The sequence below is a fragment of the Excalfactoria chinensis genome, chromosome 1, assembly GCF_039878825.1.
Source record: "Excalfactoria chinensis isolate bCotChi1 chromosome 1, bCotChi1.hap2, whole genome shotgun sequence".
In the NCBI taxonomy this organism is placed as follows: Eukaryota; Metazoa; Chordata; class Aves; order Galliformes; family Phasianidae; genus Excalfactoria; species Excalfactoria chinensis.
In genome coordinates this window covers 155,073,679-155,096,916 of record NC_092825.1, presented here as the reverse complement: position 1 = coordinate 155,096,916, position 23,238 = coordinate 155,073,679, and the positions used below count along the sequence as shown (strand labels likewise).

At 41.4% G+C, this 23,238-nt stretch overlaps 1 protein-coding gene across 8 annotated transcripts in view; it reads left to right on the top strand.

The window, feature by feature from the left end:
• ELF1 (E74 like ETS transcription factor 1) overlaps positions 1-22,916 on the top strand; it is a 77,566-nt gene extending 54,650 nt beyond the window's left edge. For all 8 annotated transcript variants that reach the window (XM_072358136.1, XM_072358145.1, XM_072358197.1 and 5 more), the window contains 6 exons: positions 1,656-1,763; positions 2,446-2,610; positions 6,832-6,915; positions 9,647-9,839; positions 10,876-11,343; positions 21,202-22,916. In XM_072358136.1, coding sequence (XP_072214237.1) covers positions 1,656-1,763; positions 2,446-2,610; positions 6,832-6,915; positions 9,647-9,839; positions 10,876-11,343; positions 21,202-21,817 — 1,634 coding nt within the window. In that variant the 3' untranslated portion in view covers positions 21,818-22,916. The remainder of the gene's footprint in view (positions 1-1,655; positions 1,764-2,445; positions 2,611-6,831; positions 6,916-9,646; positions 9,840-10,875; positions 11,344-21,201) is intronic.
• Positions 22,917-23,238: the final 322 nt, after the last annotated feature.

Here is a 23,238-nt window from a genome sequence, read left to right as displayed (position 1 = left end):
GCTGCTAGCTGTGAGCTCTGCTGATTCATCGCAAACATGCATCTGCAGTAATTGGGTTGTAATTGGCATACACAGAGGCTTAAATTTGTGGCTTGCTCAGATAATCGGGAACTTGTTGAGTACCCTGGGAAAAAAATGTTACTTTTGGGTGTGGTTTTGAGAAGCTGAAGTAAGAGACACTGTCTTGCTCGTATTTGTTGGGCTGGTTATCTCTGAGAGCTGTCGCAAGCTGAGTGCTGCTGCTAATAGGACTGTGAGGTTGTGATTACATTGCCGTGTGTGGCACCTCACAGCTTGTTTGCGTTGGCTCTTGAGTTGCTGTAATTCAACTTGCTAACCCAGCAGAGCCCCTCAGATTGATGTTCTGCCATTGTGACGCTCCAAGCGTGGCAGAGCTGAGGTCCACAAGAAATGCAGGTGGTCAGGAAGCTCCTGTAGAGCTACCCACTGTAGGTCGTGTGCTGCCTGTAAGCATAGCAGGGTGTGGGAGGCAGGGTTGGTGCACAAATGCCTGCGCTTATCTCGGTCCTTTCCCAGTGATACCATTGCAGAAGCTGTAAGCATTTGGAGTGAAACTTTTATGGAGTGTGATTGCTGGTGGGCTGGGCGCCTTGTTGTTACCGGCATTGAAAGGAGTACTGAAGTTCTGTTTCTTGGAGTGAATCTGTGGCTTTAATGTGAAGAAGAAATGTTCTGAGGTTGTACATGGTATGGCTGATGGAGTCAGTCTCTTTTCTTTTTGTGTGTGTATGTGTGTGACTGCCCCACCCCAAATTCCTCAAAGTTAAACAGGGAGGGTGTGAAGCTGACTCATTACAGGGCTTAAGAAAGTAGCTGAGGTTCCTTGGTGCCCTATGGAGGGGTCTACTAATGCAGACCTTTGCGCTGCTTTGATAAACCTGTGTTTATCAGCGAGCTATGGTTTAGTAGCTTCTGGTAGCAAAGGTAATGGGACGATGGTTGGACTAGATGATCTTGTAGGTTCCAACCTTGTGATTCTAAAATAGAAAAGAACTACTTTTATCATTTTTTTTTGTGTGCTTCGCGTGACCTTAATTATAAATTGAAGATCCAAGTGCTTTCCATTTGTCTGATGGTCACCCGTATGAGACACATGAGGGATTGTCTAGTAGTTGAGACTTTTGGAAAGCATACCAGCCCTTTCTATTGGTTTTTATGATGCTACTAATAGTAATTTTTGAGTACTGCTTCCCTGGAGCATGCTCTGTTAGTCACACCTATCATCCCTGCAGATTTGGAAGTTTAGTGTTCAGTCGTACCTATAGATAATAAGCAGTCTAATAGAAGTTTCCCTTTCCTCCTGGCTATATGAGCATCTGTTAATTATAGAATTCTCTTTCTTAGGACCAGCATAAGAAGAAATCAGCCATTTTTGTAAGCGTACTATCTAGAATATTGTTTGTGGTAGTGGCTTTTTCTCAAGGATTATGGACACGGTGTTTTATTGCATGTAATTGATCAGCACATGGAGGGGTTAGAAAGTACTACACTAAATTTGTACCTCTTCTCATAAACTGTTACTGCTCGTTTAGTCGAGACCACTTTCCACTTTCTTTTTGGAAATGATATAGAAGTAAATAACATGCTTTAAATCTACCTCGTAGTTTGTTTAGATTAAATTCTTTTGCTTTTAGTTGAAACATCGTGTCATAATGGAGACGAAACTATGGAAACAATTGAGGCTGCTGAAGCACTTCTCAATATGGACTCCCCTGGTCCTATGCTGGATGAAAAAAGAATAAGTAAGTTTTTTTTTAAGAAAGCATATCTAGTCTGTATTTGACTTGTTTGCTTCTGTGTAACAAGGAGAGGTTCAGTGTTGTGTGATTGCCTGGAAGGAGTAGGAATATTTTGCTTCCAGGTAGACGTTAGATGCATAGTTTGGGTATCAGAAATTCAGTGCTGTATGCAGTGAGGAGTTTCACTTCCTTGAGAACGTGGTGATCCCAGAGTTGAACATCAACAGATAAGGAAAAAATTAAGAACTGAAGGGAAAATGTGGATTAAGTGGGGTTGTTTAGACTGTTCTGCTTTGTTTCTCTGATAGAGAATGAATCTATTTATGTTTGACCAAGAAATGTGGTGCATGCCTGGAAGTGTTCAAGGCCAGGCTGGATATGACTTTGGGCAACCTGATCTAGTGGAAGGTGTCCCTGTGCAGAACAGGGGGTTAGGAATTAGGCAGTGTTTAAGGTCCCTCAACCTAAACAGTTCTGTGATTCTACAGTGGCAAGATACAATAACACATGCTTACATCTTCAACTCTGTTAACTATGAATAAAAATGTGTGAACTCACCATTACAGTGCTTTTTAGGAGAGTAGGTTATGTCATCGGATTTGTCTATTTTAATACTACTTCTGATTGTGGATGGATATATATTCAGTTATGAACTGATCGCTTCCTATTATCCCTTTCCCTTAAGCAACTATGTTTGGCTCAACTGAAGATGAAGATATAGTGGCTCCTATTACACATGTATCAGTCACTCTCGATGGGATCCCTGAGGTTGTGGAAGTTCACCAAGCCCCAGACCCTTACGCTGAGTCGCCAGAGACTCCAGAATTTGAACAACCAAAGAAGAAAAAGGGTAAGATGATATTGCAGAGCAGTCAGTGGAACGCTTACCTCCTCTCACGCGTCTGTGGAGCCATCGTGGCTGACAAGTCAAAAGAATTAAGTGTCTTCTGCTGGAAATACAGAGAGTGCTTTTTCTGGCTGTAAGGCCAAGCCCAAATGCTGGTGCTTAGATATTGATGATGCCGGAGGGGTAGCAATGGTTACTTGCTTTTAGGAAACGTGGATCTTTACTCATTCCTATTTATCATTTCATAAGAAGAAAATTACATTGCAAACTACAGAGCTTGCACTACCGTGAAAGCTGAAATATTTTAATTAGCTTTTATTTTGCTCTGACTAAAAAAAGGTTTATTATGTGCAGAAGATGAGAATGAGGACTTCTTTTTTTTAAGCTTTTCTTGAATTTGAACTGTAGCTTTATTTTGTTGGTGATCTTTCCTTTCTCTAAATAGCTGCACGCTACAGTAAGTTACAGTCCCATTTGCAGGGAGGTAACTTGACGTGGTTGAGGCTTCATCCATTGCATGATGTTCCTCTGGAATCACTGCCATACCAAAGAGTAATGAAGTTACGTGATGTTGGTCAGATCTTCTGCTCCTGTTTTCCTACTCTGCTTTGGTGCAGGCACCATCTGAGGCCCTGGTTCTAATGTCTACTTTGGCGAAGTATGATGTAGTGCGGGCAGATGTAAAGTGATGTTGCAACAAAGAAATAAACAAATGAAAATGAAATAGAAGCATTTTGTTTCTGGAACTAAACCATAGATCTGAATCAGAGCTTTAGAACTTAGGATTTTGACGCGTCCCCCTGTGGGGAAAATAAGTCATCCAGAAAAGGGCTTTTGCTACCTACCCGTTTACAGTTCTGATGCAAGAAAAGTGCATTTTGCTGCTAATGTAAATCATACTTCTGATTGTTGGGAGTAGTTGCCTGTGAAGGGCAACATACAGACTTCTGGAAATGCTGTGGGAGCTTCCTTAGCCCCTTGTGTCTCACAGGGTCTGGTAGAGATGGGTGTTGATCAGGAGCTCTCTGGTTGTCGTAAGAAAGCTGAACTGAAACTGCTGTGGAGAGGAGTCTTACCAGCAGCTGTCCAAGAGTGCTGCTGGGGAAACTACCGTGCTGCAACATAACCAACTGTATGAGGACTTCAGCTGGTTGTTTTTTTTGTTTGGGTTTTTTTTTTTTGGTTCTTAGTGTTGGCTGCTATGTGGGTCAAAACAAGGAGCCTCAACCTGCCCGACATTTAACCTCTTTGGCTTGATGCTTTCATACCCTGTTTCGTGTTGTGCTTCTGCTTACTCCCACTCCTTCCTCCTTTCTAGCTGTAGGCTAAAAAGTCAGTTGCTCCACAGTGAATGTGACTGACTTTGATCATTAGAAGAAGAGCTAGAAAAGGCTCATCAGCTTAAAGTTTCATTAACTACCAGTGTTCGGTGAATTTGAGGTAGATGGTCTGATCTGAGCAGTGCTGAAGCGTTATTTCAAGGTGTGCAAGGATTTATAAGGCATTGACCTATAAGCTTTACTGCAAAACGTTACTCATTTTATAGTGCATTTCAGGATGACACGCAGGGTTTATATTTTTTTGTTCTGTTTTTTATAAGGGCGGTCTGTTTGCTGTTTAGCTTTGTGTCAGGGTGAAGGACTATGGTCATTTTGCCACATACGTTACTAACACAATCTATTTACAGACTTGCAGCATATGTAACCCAATAGCTATACTTGTAGGGTTGCATTGCACAGATCATTGCCAGCTATCTGAGCTGGGGGCGTTGCTGAGAAGAGCTTCTACAAGAAAACGTTCCCCAGAAGTGATGGGATGATTTTAATGACTTGCCTTGCCAGCCACGATGCTGCATCTCATTTTATTAATATCTAATTAATTTGTAGCAGGAGTTTCTAAGCTGAAGTGTTTTTACAACCACAAAAATAGAAAAGTGGGAAAAAAAATAATCATACAAGCAATTAGCACGAAATTACAGCAACTCCTCTTGAGTCCCAGCCTCTTGCACGTTCTTCATCCTTCCTCTTTATAAAATTCTCTCCTAAAAAGGAATGTAGTAACGTACTCTGAAAGGTAACAAGTTCATTCTCTATTGGACCAGAGGAGGAAGTGTGCAAATATTTAATGTTCTTTTGATGGTATCAGTGTCTGGAGGTTATAGCTCAGTGCAGCCTAAACCCGTCTTCAGTCATCTCTAACCCAGTGTTAGAGCAGTAAGATCAGTACCTCTCTGTAAACAAGTTTCACGTTCTGCACTGATTTCCAGTTATGCACAGCTTTGTGGTAGAGGATTGTCCAGATAGGATGTCTTGAAGTCCAGTTTTGAGGTAAGAGAACCTAGAATAGCTGCAGCAGTATTATTTATGTTCAGTGGCCTAGGTTATCTGTAATCAGAAGTACATGAATTGAGGTCTGGAGCACAAGTCTTATGAGGAGCAGATAAGAGAGCTGGGATTGTTTAGTCTGGAGAAGAGGAGGCTCAGGGGAGACCTCATTGCACTCTACCACTTCCTGAAGGGAGGTTGTGATGAGGAGGGGCTTGGCCTCTTCTCCCAAGCAACAGACAGGACCCATGTAAATGGTCACAAGTTGTACCAGAAGAGGTTTAGATTAGACATAAAGAGAAACTTTTCCTCTTGGAGTGGTCAGGCACTGGAATGGCTGCCCAGGGAGGTGGTGGAGTTGCCATCCCTGGTGATGTTTCAAGAGGTGTCTGGATGAGGAGCTACAAGATATGGTTTAGTAGCTTGTGGTAGCGATGGTAATGGGAGGACGGTTGGACTAGGTGATCTTGTAGGTCCTTTCCAACCTTGTGCTTCTGTGATTCTATGATTTGCTTTAAGACCTCATCTTACTTGGATGTAGGTAATGAATTACCTCCAAATAACAATCCCTGCTCCTTAATTGCTTATATTTATGTATGTACAAGAGGGGGAACAATAAGAACACTGAACAGTTATCCCATAATGCAACTCTAATGAGAGAAAAGCCCTTACCCAAAGTTACCGTGTGGAACATCTTGTGCAATAGTAACTGACCTATTGAAGAGTGGCTCTGTCTAAATGTTTTATGGAAGAGAAAAGTAAACAAGGTTTGTTTTTTTTTCTTGCAACCAATAATGCCTAGTGCTACAAAATTGCTAGAAACGTGCTCCAGTGATTCTTAATGCTTTCGTGGGACTGTGCAACAAAACCAGTGTTATAGGATTTCTTCCCTTCCATCTTCATTCAAATCAAGGAAGACATTAATGGCCAAGGGAATGGCTGAGCTTTGTGTCCCATCCTCAGTCATGAATCCTCTATGAATGAAAACAAGAAAATGAGAGGACTCCACGCATTACTAGTCTTTCTCCCAGTCTTAGAAAAACAACCAATTTTCTTTCCAGTGTTGGGAAAGTTATAAGATAAAACAGAACCGAAAAAGATTTTTCTTATGTGACAGTGCAGTTTGCTGCTATCACTGGGAACTTCCAGACAATTAAATAAGAAGACAGCCCTGTTTTATCCCTAAATTCCATTTTGGTGATGTCTGAACAAGATAGTGCCCTGTATTTTGTTGAGCCTTTTCCCTCAGAACTCTTCTGTTCACAGTTAATAGCCTATTCTTCTTGTCTCTGCTGTACTAAATGTCACTAAGAGTACCTAAAAAGCCACAGAAATTTCCAAGGCAGATAAGCTTTGGAAGATCTATACTAGAAAAAAACTCTTTACTAATCTTTATACTAATTTCGTAAGTGTGGGAGCCATAGTGGCGAGGCTGGTCTCTTTTCAGTAGTGCGTGGGGACAGGACTAGGGGCAATGGGCTGAAACTTCAGCATAGGAAGTTCCGCACGAATGTGCGCAAGAACTTCTTTACAGTGAGGGTGACGGAGCACTGGAACAGGCTGCCCAGGGAGGTGGTGGAGTCTCCTTCTCTGGAGATATTCAAGACCCGCCTGGACGCCTACCTGTGCGACGTGGTGTAGGGAGCCTGCTTTGGCAGGGGGGTTGGACTCAATGATCTATAGAGGTCCCTTCTAACCCCTGCAAATCTGTGATTCTGTGTCAGTCTTCTTGTAGGAATAGGAAAAGCCCAGAATAGAACAAAATTCTTAAATGAATAAAAATAACATTTACTCTGAATTTTGAAAGATCCTTGTTCTATTTTTTTTTTTTTTTTACTTACATCCTTTTTTTTTTTTTTTCTTTCTAAACTGAAGTTGATTTGCTGGTGGTTTATTTCAGGGAAGAAGCCCAAACCTGCTCGTCCCGAGTCCCCTACGACAACTCCAAACATATCTGTGAAAAAGAAAAACAAAGATGGAAAGGGTAAGTCAAATAATCATCACTGAAGTTTGTAGCAAGGGATGTTTTCTCTTACCGACGTGTAAAAAAGATAAGTTTGCAGTGATAGAGCAGCGGATCTTCTACTCAAAGGTAGTTAACATTTCATCATAAATTAAGTAAAAAAAAAATTAGTGCAAGAAGCTTCTTTGTGAATTACCCAGTTCCTGGGAAGAAGGATACATTTGTCATTCCGGTTGCAAGGGTTCTTGGAAAATCCTCAAGCCCCCACAGGGGCTGCTGTGTTTCAATAGACGTCTTGGGGAGCACTTTGCATTGTGTTAAGCTTTCCTGGGATGTGATTGTTTTGACAGATGATCTTTGAAAGCATTTTCCATCTGCGTGTGTCTAATTCTGCACAGGGAGACAATCAAGGCTGCCAGCTGCCAGCGGGAAGTACCAGAGCCTGAAATGTGAGGGAAGTTAGCTAGAAGGCTTGAGCAGATTACTTAGATTTTCAGTACTTCTTTCATTCTTCCTGTGTTTAAAATGAGGAAAGAAAAAAAAAAAAAAAAGCCAGATCATTGATATAATAAATACTTTCCCCCTTCTTGAACTGTTTAGCAGTGCCTGTCAGTGTTGTCAGCTTGCTTTACTGTCGATCCAGTACCCACACTGAAACCTGGCTGGTTTAGGAATTGCAGCCTGACACGCTGCCTGCCACCAACTCCTGTGCACGGGGGAAGCTCTTCTGTGTCACCTCAAATGCCACCACATGTGCTTTTATCACCTGAACTGCTAGCGTGTTGTGCAGCGCTCACCAGGAGACAAGCTCTGCAAAACCTGAGAGGTGTCAGTCTCCTTTGAAATTAAAAAAATTACTACATTTAACCAAGTTTTCTTTTAAATAACTTTGTTTTTTTTCAGTCGTATCAGGGGAAAAAAAAAAGACCTGTTTGCAAGTAATAAATATTTTAGAAGCTGTTGCTGGCAGTTTGGAATATGCACTGTTGTGGTTTGTTTGTTTGTTTTTAATTAAGACCCGACTTTTAAATGAAAGAAAAGCATCAGAAGAACCTCACAGCAGTGCTCAATTGAAGTAATGGTAAATATAAAAGCAGCTATCTGTCCTCAGAGTTTAAAGGCAGAAGCATCTAACTTTCTGTTGTTGCTAACAAGGATATACTATGAGGTTTCACGTTTGTTCCTTGTTACAAAACTGCTAATTCAGAAGGAATTTAAGAGTGTGTTGCCTGAAGCCACTATTATGAAAAAAAACCACCCTACCATGCAAGCATTTTTGAGGAATGTAGAATCAAAGCAGAAGAGATGATGATAATACATGTGGCCATGACACAGAAGTACCTAGAAGATCCTGAGTGTTGCTCATCTCTCTGTATCCGTACTGTTCCTCCTTAGGAGAACATGTATGCTAAAATACTGACTTTTCTGTTTAATTATTTGATACTGGAGTGAATAGTGAGTTTTCTCTGCATTTCTTATGCTGTAACACGCAGGAGGTTAAAAAATCCTGCTTGTGAGTACAACAGACAGTGCTTTCACAGACAGTCTTCTTCATAGTGATTTTTTTAGCGGCTAAACAGTGACAGATTTTCAACCTGCCTTGATACCGCTAAGTAATTCAGTCTAGACTACAACAAAAGCACCCTGGATTAGATGGTAATTGGCTGGGAATGCTGTCATTCCTAATGCACCGTTTCTGGCCTAAACAGTCTTGAACTTTGCCTTTGGGTGTCCGGAGGCAAACAGGCTGACATTTTCCACTAGACTGGAAGAAATCTGTTGCAGAGCCAATGGTTTTTCTCCAGGGATGTTCACTTTTCAGGTTTCCACTTTCTGAAGGGGTGTTAAGGCCCCATCAGGGCCGACTGGTGACGTTGCTGAATAGTTGCATGTACCTCGTACTGGGGGCTTGCTGGGTTAATGTCCAAAATTTCAGTCAAACGTGTTGGTTCATCACTAGAGCTGACCAACCCATAACGTTGCTATGGACAACAATGCATTTGTAGAAATTACAATAGAGTGGTTTCAGAGTCTTAAGCATGTATAAGGTTAACAAAAAGTCCAGGCTCATGGCCGTGGAAGTTGAGAAGACAGCAGAATGAAGCTGAATCGAAGAGATCCTGTTACGTTCTCATTCACTGGGCATCATTTTCTTTTTTTCTTGTGAAGCTGCAGGAATCTGCATATGCTGCCCTTCCTTTGGTATTACATGGCTACTTGTGTGAGGGGATAATTTCACACAAGAGGTTTTCCTCATTCATCAGGCTGACAGTGTCTCACTAAAAAAGCTTTTCTACAGCTGTGACTGCCCAAAGGAACATCAAACACAAACTGCCTTAGAAAAAGCAGGCAAAAAGATCTTCTTAGTTATACCAGCTTAGACTCCTTAAATGTGTTTTCAGGACACAGATTTGGTGGTAATTTTTTCACAGTATGTGATTTTATTGTTTCTCTGTATGTGTGGAAAACAGCAAACGGGCATGTTGGATTTCCATATGTGTGTGTGTGTGCTTGTGTCTGCTTCTATATAAAATGCTGTTTGATTGTTGTCTACCGGGAAGCTCACTGAGTTTAGGAGAAATAGATGTTTTCTGAACTTTATCTCCAAGGTTTGTTTCCCTTGGTGTTATATCTCTGAGTACCCCCTGTCACTGTTTCCTAATCTTCATTTAATAATGCAGTGTGTTCATACAGATACCAGCTTCAACTAACTATTATTCATTTTCCATTTCCTGAAATACTTCTATTTTAGGAAACACGATTTATCTCTGGGAGTTTTTACTAGCACTGCTTCAAGACAAAGCTACGTGTCCTAAGTATATCAAATGGACTCAAAGAGAGAAGGGCATTTTCAAACTCGTAGATTCCAAGGCCGTGTCCAGGTTGTGGGGAAAGCACAAAAACAAACCTGACATGAATTACGAAACAATGGGTAGAGCGCTCAGGTATGTGCATTTTTAATAATAGACTGCCTTTGTTGCCATGGTGTTTGCATGCGTTAAATGTCTCATCTAATTTATGTAACAACGGTAAAGAGTTCTGATAGCTTGGTAAATGAAGGACTTATTGTAGCAAAATAAGTCAGCTAACTGAGAGTAACCCTTGCTAACTTAAACCTCAACTCAGTCACCTTCAGTTTCAGCTTAGATGTTTTCAGTGCTGCCACCAAACCCGTATCTCACAGTCACCCCCAAAAGTAGAGACAGAAGATTCCAAAAGCGGCAAGGCTTTTTTATAAAGTTTGACTCTCCTTCCTCCAAAAAGTCCTGAGTTTGTCTATAGTAGAATTAAAGAAATTATTCATTCCCGTAGCAAACGATCCAGCTCTCAGTGGAAAATACAGTTTTAGAATGAAGGTCTGCATGAGATTCTATCTGCTTGTGTGTACAGTTTTAAAACATCTTATTTGATGGGAGTTTATTCTACATACAGGACAGTCTGTGCAAAATAAGTATAATCCTGTTAGTGGGAGTGATGCAAGCTTCAGTCTTACTTGCTGACTGATCACTGTCTGGTAGATCAGCTGTGCATTTCTTTTATTTCTTTACACCTCTCATCTCAGTATTGTATGTATTTGTAAATATAACAGGAGAACTCTACTTCTGTCCTGTTCTCTGAGCATAATTCAGACAACCAAAATGTTGTCCCCAGGAGACATGGTAATTTTGTATGACTCTTAAGGAGTGTTAGTTTATAGCAGTGTTGCCAAGTCACAGAGTTCTTACTGTTCGGTGTTATCTCAGGTTGAAATTAAAAGGGCCGTAAGACATTAAATAGTTGTCTGAGCTAAAAACGTGCTACTTATTTGGCCACTCCTTTGTAATCAAGAAATGAGGTGTTGAAAATAGTATTTTAAGCCTCTTGTTTCTTGTTAGTGCTGGTCTTTTGCTGCTATGGGTTTTTCTTTTTCAGCTTGCTTTGTTTTTTTCTTTATTTGGTCTGAAAACACTCTGTAACTTGATATATGTATGCTTTAAACAGATATTATTACCAAAGAGGAATACTGGCTAAAGTAGAAGGTCAGCGCCTAGTGTATCAGTTTAAGGAAATGCCAAAAGATCTCGTCTATATAGATGATGAAGATGCAAGTCCTAGCACTGAATCGTCAGATTCAAGTTTGCTCTCAACTCCTGTGGCCAGTCGAAACCAGTCGAGCAGATCTAGAGCATCTGCAAACACAGGAACAAAGGGAGGATCCACCACAGTTCTAAAAACAGGAAATTCAAAGCCTGCTAAGCTTAAGGAGCACGTAGAAGTTGTACAGCAGCAGACACCTGGCTTGACTTCAGAAGTTTTGAGGACAATGCAGTCTACGCAGCCAGTACATCCCACTCAGCTTTTTCGGACAGTTCATGTAATGCAGCCATTGCATACCCTCACAGAAGGACACGCGGCTGTAACCAGTAACGTTCCAGATGAAACATTAAATCCCTCAGTTCAGAATATAAGGTAAGAAAATGTAAGGGAAATAAGTGTATGAATAATGATAAATTCATTGGATGGTGGGTAGGTAGTCTACGTTCTTTACTGGGCTTCAAAAAGCTTTCTCCTCTCGTGGCTGGATTTCAGTGAAAGGCATTCTGTGCAGGTGACCCTGGCAATTAACTGGGAGTTTCTACAGCACTCTTGAACGTCTACACTCCTGAGCTCTGTCTTTGGAGGAGGAGAGCACTTATTGCCTCCAAGAATTAGGGCTGGTGCAAATCCTTTAAAGAGGAAGAACATACGACTTGTATTTTAAAATTACTATTGTTGGTTCTGTCTTGCAGCAGGGACAGTATTTTCATGGCTCTGTTTTTTCACTGCTTGGTGTCTTTGCTTTGAATCTACATGGTATGGTTAGAAGAACCCATCAGAAAGATTTGCCTTCTTATTTCTTAATTCTTTTTATTGTAAATCTTGTCATCTCTTTCATCTTTTCTATTGTCCCCAATTAAAAGGGGAAAGCTCGGTTATGTCCTTCAGCATTTTATTGCTGCTGAAAGAGCTGGTTCTTCTTCCCTTCACAGAATGTTGTAACTGTGTATGGTAATTCTGGACCATAAGAGTTTCACAGAACCCTCAGGATATGATTCAGGAGCTGCACATTCTTAATGAATTAGGAACATGAGTTGTTGTTGGTTGTTGTTGCTTTATCCCCTTGAGATTTGCTTTGTTACAGTCACTGTTTGAATGGTTATCGTTTTATACTTCAAAAAGTCACGAATGTTTTCTCCTGCTCTCTTCCTCTGTTATTTCCTTTGAAAACTGCATCCAGAGCCACCGGTAGATCTGTGAGTATATGGGGTTAACCACAGAATGTTGTCAGATGGTAATAACTGAAGGCATTAATGAGATCAAATAATTGTTTAGCTTCTAAAGAATACCTTTAGCTCTCTCATCTCTGCTACTACAGACTGTAAAAGGCAGTTGGTTATTAAAACTGTGTTTGTAAATGAAAGGAAGATGGATTCAGGAAAATCCCGAATAGCAGTATCAGCCAGGTTTTTCAGCTACAAGAGCTAAAACTGCTTAGGTCAGCCTTCAGTGGCACATAAAGCTGATGAGAAATGTTTTAGGAGATAACCAAGTAGCTGAAACTGAAGAGTTTCCATTTATGTGGATCAGCCTGTGATTTCAAGGCTGATAAAGGATTTAATTACCCGTGATTTGTAATAACGTGGGTGGGTAAGTAAGTGAGGCAACTACTTTACTAGGTAAGTAGTGAAAAGAGATGAGTTCAGGTATTACTGAAGCTATGCAATACCGTTTAAGTCAGGAGAAAATTGCTATTAAACATCAGTAGGCAAAGAGTGTGGCAATTTACGGAGTTAAATAGCTCTGGGCTATGCATCTACATTAGTTTATATATCAAAGACAATGCCAACTGGATGGATAGTTATATAGATACATAGATCTTTCTATGTAGTTGCATAGATAGCAATAAAAAATGATAGTAATAAACAGAACGAAGACCTGTTAGACCCAGTTAGATAGGCAGGCAAGCAGTCCTTAAGACAAGGAAAGCTGCAGAACGGTGTGATGCCAACCTGTTGCATTACAGTGCTTCACAGTGAGCTTTTGGGCAATAAGGAAAGGCTATGGGGGAAGGCAGTAGATGATACACGTGTGAAGTTTGAATGGAATAAAAGCTGGGGAATCCTTAGAGTAACTCTTTTTTTCCCATAAATCTTTCAGTTGTGTATTTCCTAGCCATGATGACAGTGTCTCAGGTGAATGGGAGAGTGAGGGGTTCAAAGAGACCCATTGATTGGATCTTTCCAGTGCAATTAAATTACTGAATGTTATAGAAATATTGTTCATTGGGAATGCAGGTACAAAGGTGTTTGAGCAGTGAGACTGAAAAATAAAGAAGTCTTTGTGTCCATGCTTTTAGCTAGGATAGACCAAGGTGCTGATAAATCCAGGCTTCAGAAATGCGGTTTGTAACTTATATTTTTGCTCAGTTTCAAACTGCAAACTTAAAATCCTTTGGCCACGTGGAAAGGCATATTGAAAAATATAGGAGCTGATTTGTTAGGTCTTGTTTTATAGTAAAGCTAAAACAGAGTAACTATCCTAGTTTTGTTTGCTCAAGCAACTGTAAGCCTCTGGCAGTTGAATGTGTTTGTTCAGTGGACCTACCATGAGGTGCAGGGTGATGGATCTGCTTGACTGAAAAATGCACAGCACAAGTGAGTAGCACTGTAAAAGAGAGGCAGACAAACCTTGGAATGGATGCATTCCGCTTGTAGGAAAGTGCTTGGAGTCACCTTACTGTCATTTTCTAAGCAAACTGGAGGAGAAATAGCAGCAGTCATTGGTGCATGCTTTTTGGAGGGTGAGGCACGAGTAGTTGAGGTCATTTGGGAGAACAGGAGAGCAAGGCTTGGGAAGGTTCCCCAGGAGCTTTTCTAACACATCCCGATTAGTGGTCAGGCTCTGCTGTGAGACTCAAACATCTTGGCCCATATAATTTATCTCCTGTAATGTAGCCTCTAGAGTTTAATTCATACGAACGTTCTTTCCTTCATTTAAATAAATGTTCTTCCTTCTGCAGCAATTTGTTTCCGTCACGTTGAGTGGGGAAACAAAATTTATGATTAACCACATACTGTAGAGAATATATTGAGGGCCTTTGAGGTTAAAACAATTGGCTTCTTAACAAGTAACCATACCCTTCAGAGAAGAAGTCTGAACATGCATCTTCTCTGCTAAGGGACTTGTTAAAAGGATCGTGTTCGAAGAATGCTGTGCAGGATTTGTGTCCTAATCCCTCTGTGTGCCAGCTGGCATTGCCTGGCACAGAGCTGGCAGTGCCTTCCTTTACAGCTGCTCAGAGCTTGTGTGGAGTTCTGTGTAATTTGAGCACAGAAAGGCTACGGTGTAGAGCTAACCCAGGCTTGGGAGATAGGGCAGGAGCAGGGTCAGGTTTTGCAAACCGGCTTTCACTGATTGGGATGGAAGTCGAGTATCTCAGATGGGAACATTTAGCACTACAGACTCTCAGCTCTTCTGCTCTTCTTGGTGGATACAAGTGTAGTTACTCAAGTTTCCAGTTGTGTCACTGGGAACTGAGTTTGGTGCCACATGTTTCCAGGGATAAGACAAAGAATAGAATGCCTCTGTGGATGAGTATTCTGTTTCTAAACTTTTCCAGTGACCTGGCTTTTTAAGGCAAAAGAAAGGCTCTTTGAATGCAGTGCCTGTAGAATTGCTCTGTTTAAAACAGGGTAACTCAAGCAGGTCGTTTGCTTTGCAGGGATGTGTTATTGGAGTCATTCTGTTTTAGCTTGGAAGCACTAAAGCAGGCTTGGGGTTCAACTTCACGTTTATAGGGGTGTTCTGAGTGTAAAGAGCATTTCTGCTGCTACTCTAGAAACTGTGTGTCTCCTGAAAGGCGGAGGCCTCACCTTGTCTGCATAGTTTAGGATATTATGAGGTCTATAAGTGAGCTGGGTTTGAGCAACTGAATTGCACTTTTATATGACTATGGCTGTAAATAGATAGACCTTTAATCTGGCGTGGCAGTGATTTAAGATAGAGTGTCTTCTATGTAGTGAAGAGAGTTTGTTTCATTACTAACAGTTCAGAAAGGATGAGATAGTGAATTGGCAGTAATTTAAGATGCTATGTCACTGTTCCATAATGATTACATGGGACGTAGCTGAATTTTCTAGCTAGCAGCTCTGTGTAGCAAGGAACATCCAATTAGCTGGCTGCAGAGAGCTCCTGTGCAATGCATGACCAAATCCAGGTTCTAAACACAATGTTTCTATCAAAATTCAGTTTATTGTTTCTGTTTTTTTCTGTATTTTCAAGTTGTCTTTGTGATAGCTTGGACAGAGCATGTTAGAAGACCAGTATCCCGACTCTGTTCTGTAACTTGGGGAAAAGCTAATACAGACCACAGAGGACCAGTGGGATATGCTCTGTGTGTTCACTTCTGAATTGGAGAACTGCTACTACACGATGAATCAGCCACAGCTTTCATCTTGACCTTTTGGCAACCTTTGGGGTAGAAAATGTTGCAGTAATTCATCCTGAAGGTGACACAAGCATGGACCACAGTGGCAAGATCCTTATTCAAGAGGAGGAGGAGGAAGTAGCTGAAGGTGAATTGTGTTTTTTCTGGCTGTGAGCATGCTGTGTAAGAACAGTGATGAAGCCATCAATATGCCAACACGGTGGATTGTCCCGATAAGCAGAGGGAATTACCTTTGAAAGTCGTGTCTATGCCAAGCAAACACACGCTTGGTGCTATTGTTCCATAGTCTGTTTCTGTGTCCAGGCTATGATGTAAACTAACTATTGTTGATCTGACTTGCAGCTATGCTGATGCTGATAAAATACACAGATTGGTCTAGCATGAATTTATGAACACTGCAGATGCAATTACGGCTGCTAATCAAACAGAATGTTTTCTTTATCTTGTGTCATCTGTAGATGTTAACTTGTATAAATTGTGCAGTGAATGTCACTGTTATGTTCTCTAACAGTACTTTGCATCCTATCTTTATTCACTGTGCTCGAACTAACCATAGAGGCACAAAGAGGCAGTCTGGAAACATCTAGTCTTCACTATCTACATTTCTGTAATCAATACAAGGGCAACGAGGGCAACGAGGCTCGTGAAGGGCTTGGAGAATCAGCCCTATGAGGAGAGACTAAGGAAGCTGGGGCTGTTTAGTCTGAGGAAGAGGAGGCTGAGGGGAGACCTTATTGCCATCTTCCAGTACCTGAAAGGTTCTTACAGTGAGAGTGGGGCAGGTCTCTTCTCACTACTGACTTGTGACAGGACAAGGGGAAATGGCCTCAAGTTGCGCCAGGGCAAGTTTAGGTTGGATATTAGAAAGAACTTCTTTACAGAAAGGGTGGTTAGGTACTGGAATGGGCTCCCCAAGGAGGTGGTTGAATCGCCATCCCTGGATGTGTTTAAGAGCCGTTTGGATGTGGTACTCAGGGATATGATTTAGCAGAGGTTTGTTGTTGTAGTATTGTTTTGTGGTTGTTTTTTTTTTAAGAGATAGGCTACTGGTTAGGCTGCGGTTGGACTTGACGATCTTCAAGGTCTTTTCCAACCTGAGTAATTCTATGATTCTATGATACTTTCCCCCAAAAAAGAATGCAATTCAAATCTGCACGTCTGCTACTGTTGTAGCCCACCAATCTTATGCATTTCTTAGAGGTATGCTGAATAAAAACCCACCGCAAGTGTCAAGCCTTGGTAAAAAGTTTGCTAGAGCTCTGGTATTTGATGGGGAACATGAGCAAAGGGATATGTTAACTGGAAACATCTCCTGCAATTGTGTGGAGGGCCTTTCTTTGTTTAACTAGGGTCAGCTCACACGCTTTGCCTCTATTTGCAGTTGGATCGAGAGTCTATAGGAAACTCATTTAGCTTCAAGAGAGCTCATTTGTTGTTATAACAGAGTCAACATGGCAAAGACTTTGGTTGTCGCTTTCCATTTTGATTTGAATTTCCTGCAGCTGAGAAGGCTTATTTCATAACATAAAATTTCTGTTATGATTTCTGTGGTAGTAGGAAGAAGGCTGCTTATGTCAGATAGGATTTAAAAGGTCACCTAGGCTAATATTGTTTCGGCACAGTGCGAAGCTGTCTGCAGGAGCTCTTTTTATGTGTATTTGGCACTGTCAAAAGAGGTGGAGTTGTTACAGGTCTCTGGCAGTGGGAACATTTCTGAATATTAATTCAGTTGAGCTAGGTCCTCTGCCCTCATGATGTAACAGATTGCCTTGTCCAGACAAAGAGCTAGACAAGAACAGGCAAGCTCTGCCCTCCTTCAGGAGAAGGCTCTGTAAAGATTTTTACACTAAGACATCGGGTACCTTAAGTGCCTCTCATGGGCTTCTGTACCTTGATTGGTGGGCAGCTCCCATCTGCGTGGCACTGTAAGAAGGCCCAGTGACTACCTCTGTGATGCTTTGGGATGAGGTATTTACAAGGCTCGATGGCTCTTTGAATATCATATAAACAAGTACAGCTGGGGAAGGGTTTGCAGTGAAGGTAGAATTGATTTGGCCAAGATTTCCTATGCTCGCATAGAAGAGATTGCCTCTTGACTCACACATTTGAGGTTCTAACAAGCACACCAAACCCCTTTGCTTCCCTCCTCTTCCTAGGCTGATTGAATGAGTTGTTTGTAGCCAGTGAGTTGAACAAATGAGGAAAGTCCCTGGAAATTGGCCCATCTATCTCAAGTCCATCGTTTCCCCTATATCCATCCATACATTGAATAATGTGTGTGCTAGGAAGGGAATTCTCCTCTTCAGTGCATTTCCTAATGTTGCCTTGTTTGATCCTTTTTGTTTGTACTGTGAAATACTTTGTTCACCTTGGCTTGTAGCTTCAGTTTTGTTCTGTATCTTCCTTCCTTCCTTCCTTCCTTCCTTCCTTCCTTCCTTCCTTCCTTCCTTCCTTCCTTCCTTCCTTCCTTCCTTCCTTCCTTCCTTCCTTCCTTCCTTCCTTCCTTCCTTCCTTCCTTCCTTCCTTCCTTCCTTCCTTCCTTCCTTCCTTCCTTCCTTCCTTCCTTCCTTCCTTCCTTCCTTCCTTCCTTCCTTCCTTCCTTCCTTCCTTCCTTCCTTCCTTCCTTCCTTCCTTCCTTCCTTCCTTCCTTCCTTCCTTCCTTCCTTCCTTCCTTCCTTCCTTCCTTCCTTCCTTCCTTCCTTCCTTCCTTCCTTCCTTCCTTCCTTCCTTCCTTCCTTCCTTCCTTCCTTCCTCATTTCATATATATATATATTTCATAAATTACCATGAATAAACTTGTTCTTCCTTCTTGTCATTTAGCGTTTGCTTTTTTTTTTCCCACTATTCAGCCCTTGATAATCTAATGTGGCCTTGCAAAACTCTTCACTGTTAACAGAACCAGATGAACCAAGAGGTAGATTATCATTTTCAGCCAGACTTTGGGACTTTTGCCATTTCTTTTTCTCAGTAGTAACCAGGCTGTTTTGTGTCCGTGTCAAAATAATTGCAGTATGCTGAGAAAATGCTTTGGATCTGTTGTCTCAGAGCTGTTGTTCCTAGTACTTTGCAGAATACCCTCAGCATCGGTTAGATCCAGTTCCCTGTTTTTGAGGCCACCCTTTGCAACCATGTAACAGTTGGGCTGCTTTATTTCTACTGTTTTATTTCTACTGTTTCGTTTCAAAAGAAAACAGCTTAAGAACAAGAAAGTAGCTCCGAAGTACTGCTTGCAGGGTAGGCCAGCACAGTCTCCCAGCATTGGCTGCTGCTTTGCCAAGTTGTAACTACTGATTTGACTGTAAGAGTACTTCGTTCTTCAGGCTCACGTAGGTTGCATCATGGATGAAGAAGCTGGTGTGGGATTCGTGGTCTTAGTGAAATACTTTCAGTGTGTTTTTCTGACGGCAAAGGCCAGTTCTTAACAGTTCCACTTGCGTTTCTGCTTCCTCCTTGATGGAATTTTATCTATGTGACATTTTGATTTTGCTGCAAGCTTCAATAACTCTGGTAGTTTACATAGTGTTTAAAGAAGCCATTGGGTGCCCACCTGCTGCCCTCTGCAGACATGGTGAACCTTAATGATGTAGTTCTGAGCCTTGTGTTTTAAGCTCAGTTAAGTGCATTTGCTGCACAGAACCACATAGAAAAGAAAGAAATGATCACTTTTGTTGGTGCTTCATCTTCCATCCAGCCCGTTTTCATGACCATCTTCTTTGGCTTGTCTCCAATTGTATGAAACAGGAGCTTAAGATTGAGTTAATTGACTGCCCCTCTGCACTCTAGCGTCAGTAACATTGAATTCTGTGTCCCATATATATAGTCTGTGTGATGAGATGTGCATGGGAGCCCTGTGGGCTACCATTTGTTTTTATTTTGCTATAGCAGCAGTCCTGGCTACTTGGAACTTCCTCATCTTTTTTGAGGAAGAGAAAGCTACAGGTAGAGATTTTATTTATCACGGAGCCACACAGGAAGTGGGGAGAGGCTGGTCTGCAGCAGGGTGCTAAGAGTGAAGTGCATTGAGCCTGTTACCAGCTGGGTTACTGGAGCTGCTCTTGCTGGGGGCACCCTTTGGAAGTTGAGCTGAGAGGGACTTGGGAAGTACTCTGCTAATATTCCTTCACTTGCCTTTGCTGCTGCGGTGAGGAAATGCAGCTCTACGTGAGGCTGGGATAGCAAACAGTGCTATCTCAAGCGGTACAATCTGCCACCTGTAGTTTCAGCATCCCATAGTTCAGCCAGTTCTGGTGAGCTCTTGGTTATGACTGTGATAATGACTGTGATAGTGACTGTGATCCTTTTAGACTGAATACACTCAGCCTGATCTGATGGGCCAGTGGCTAAATGCTGGAAAGAAGGATTTCACAGAGCTGTAAAAAACAGGCACTGCATGGGCAGAAGGAATACAGAAAAGACATTCCATGTTGTTTGTAGATGGCTGTCTACAGCATAGCTTGTTGTTAATGGACTTGAAAGTACAAATGGCGAAAGTGTGCCTTAACACCTAAAGTGATTTCAGCAGAGGTAGAAATAAGCTAGGAGGCGGTTATGTTCGCTTTCAGTCTGTGTCAGGTATGTTCAAGAAAAGACAAATGAGCACTTAAGACTAAAGGGGAGGAGGACATTGTGTGCCCCCAGTGGCACAGTGGTATAAGCTGCTGCTTGTGGCACTGGAGGGCCCGGGTTCGAATCCCCCTTGTGGCGCAGGGGGTAGAAGTGCCGCTTCACTACACAGGGGGCTCGAAACCCGGGAGTTGGACTCGATGATCTCTAAGGTCCCTTCCAACTCGCACGATACTATGATACTATGATATGATACTATGACATGCAGGAGAAAATGCTGAAGAGCAGCAGCAATGTTGGAACTGATGGAACTTTGCAGGATGAAAAGAGAGAAAGAGAGAAAGAAAGAGAGAAAGAGAGAAAGAAAGAAAGAGAAAGAATGTTTGAGGGCAGCGTGGTGGGTTGGAACAAGCTGTGGTTGGATTTCAAAGCAGTTATATACCCTTAGCTTCCTTATTCCCTCCCTTTGCCAGAAATTATTTGCTTCATAGGGAGCATATTCTGGCTTTTAGATATTTTTTGGATTGTTTAAACCCAGGTCTGTCGCATGACTGAAGTGTGTGTGTTTCAGCCACGTCTCTAAATCATCGTTTTCCATTGAAGTGTTTGTATACGTCAGTGATTTTGCTGCTCGTCATCTAACTTTGCTCTCAGCATAAATACGGAATGTGGCACACGGGTCTGTCAGCCTGAAACTGATGGAAGGATTCCCAGTTTAAACTTACGTTTTGGAAGCAAATTCTGTTCAGCTGCTTTAGCAGAAGCACACGAGTCTGGCAAGGCAGTGAGCTGTGTGTCCTCAGAGTCTGAGGATGTCCTGATAAGCATCACCAATGCAGTGTAGATAATTCTGCATATAAGTAAACACACAGAAAGATGTTAGGAGAACTGAGGGCTGATTTATGGATAGTTTGAGCTGGGTACTATGTGAAATTAATGGCAGAGGTATTTTGGGTCACGCCTCTGATGTTTGTTGATGCTTGAGAAGGAGATCCTGGATGGAGTTTCCAAGTTTTCTCATGACCTACCAGCTGTCTCAAAGGCGGGCTGTTCATATCAGTTATGGGGCTGTATCATTCATGCAGGATACCTTCACTTTGTGTCGGTGAATTCAGGGGTCAAATCCATTTTCTGTTTTATTAGTTAAGTGGCTGCTTCCCTTTTGCACTCCTTAGATAAACGAAATGTTTCTGATGTCATTTTCAATAGTTAATCTGTGTTCTTAAAAACTCATCACAGACACGTTCTAACCTTATAATCTTTTCTAACCCTACCAGGACTTTACAGACTCCGACCCAAGTTCCAGTGGTTGTTTCTCCTGGAAATCAGCAGCTGCATACTGTAACACTCCAGACGGTGCCTCTTACTACAGTGATAGCCAGCACAGATCCAGCCTCAGCGGCAACATCCCAAAAGTTTATTTTACAAGCCATTCCTACTTCACAGCCCATGACAGTCCTTAAAGAAAATGTCATGCTACAGTCTCAGAAGCCAGTCTCGCCTCCTCCCTCAATTGTGCTGAGCCCAGCACAAGTTCAGCAGGTTCTCACCAGCAGCGTGCAGACAATTTGCAACGGAACAGTTAATGTGGCTTCGTCTCCATCCTTCACTGCCACCACCCCAGTGGTAACTTTTTCACCCAGCAGTTCACAGGTGGTTGCTCATCCATCTGGCACAGTGATCACTTCAGTTATTAAAGCGCCAGAAACTAAACAGATTGGGGTACAAGGAGTGCTAAAAGAAGATGACGGTGACAAATTAGATGATCCTGAGCAGTCAGAGCAGAGATTCCAGCAGCAGCCGTTTGTGATGGTAGTATCCAGTTCAAATAGTTTCCCACCTAACATACAAGCAAAGCAAGAAAATGAGCCATTGGAACCCAATTCATATTAATAAGTTAAAAGAAAAAAAAAAAAAAAGACCCTGTGGATGATTATTTTCATAAATGTGATGGGACCTTTTCAGTTTTGTATATATATAATTTGATTCAGAAGCAAGATGTTACGAAGCTACTTTGATTTCTGCATTTAATTGTTAGAGTTCATGCTTTAGAACAGGTTTTGATTTTCTGTTAATTGCTAAACGTTATCGTATTGCGATAATAATAATTGCATATTACTAATGTTTCAAAATACAGGCACGAAGAAACGTGCTTTTTATGTTATGAAGACGTCATTTTCAGGATGTTGGCCAAAGTTCCAAACTTCTTTCTTACTGTATGTTTTCAGTCTGTTGCTGATTTACATTGCAATAAGATTATTATAACCTTTTTCTGTTTAATCCGTACGTGTATCACTTAGCTTTTCAAGCAGCAGTTACTTTTCCTTGGGCGTTTTCATTCCATGTGTATGAATGCTTATGACTATCTTTCATACCAGTGAATTGCATCAGTTTTACCCATTGATAACCAGATATCCTCTTGCATTTTTTTTTTGCTGCAGCAGCACAAGCTCTTGTGTGTGCAGAACGGAATATACACTCCTATTGAGAGTACACAAAAACATTTATTCCAGTAACGGACGATGCCATGTCAATATTTGATAAGAAAACATCAGATAGATATATTTAATTACAGAAGCTAACAGCATCACCACAGGTGCAAAAGTTTCATGCCATTTTGTAACTATGAAGCTTAACAATCTTGCTTTCTACTTCAGATTATTTTGTAAGGGGGAGGGGGGGGGGGAGGGGGAAGAAAAAAATATATACGATTTATGCAGATATTCTGAGATTAATACTGCTAAGAGTTCCTTTTGATTGTAAATAATGTACATTCAATAAGCAAGTTGTTTGTTTTTTTCTTTTTTCAGCTAATTTGTTTCCATACAAATTTTTGATAGAAGAAAATAAGATCATTATGTTTAGAGGTTTAATATTATATGTATTCATATTACAGAGTGAATTTGTATTTAAAGACAAATTTTTAAATGATGGAGCCCCACTGAACCTTTGGTTCTTGCCTTTTGTATTTTTAATTGGTTTATTATGAAAATAAATCAAACGGAAAAAAAACACAAAACCCAACATTTGTTTATTTTTTTCCTGCACTTATTCTGAAATGCTTTCGGATCATCACCATGTTTTTGATGATCGTTGCGTGTATAACCAAAATACGCTGAGAAATAGGACATGATTCATCGACGCGTCGGTGGTGGGACTATGAGCAAATGAGCAATGCATGAATCACTTCTGAACAGACTTGAGCACACCCTCTGTGCCGTGGGCATGTGGTGGCATGGTGTCCTTTGAAACAGCAGCGCTTTCGGAGCTCAAAGGAAAGCTGAGCTATGCCTGAGAAGCGGCCTTAAACTCCT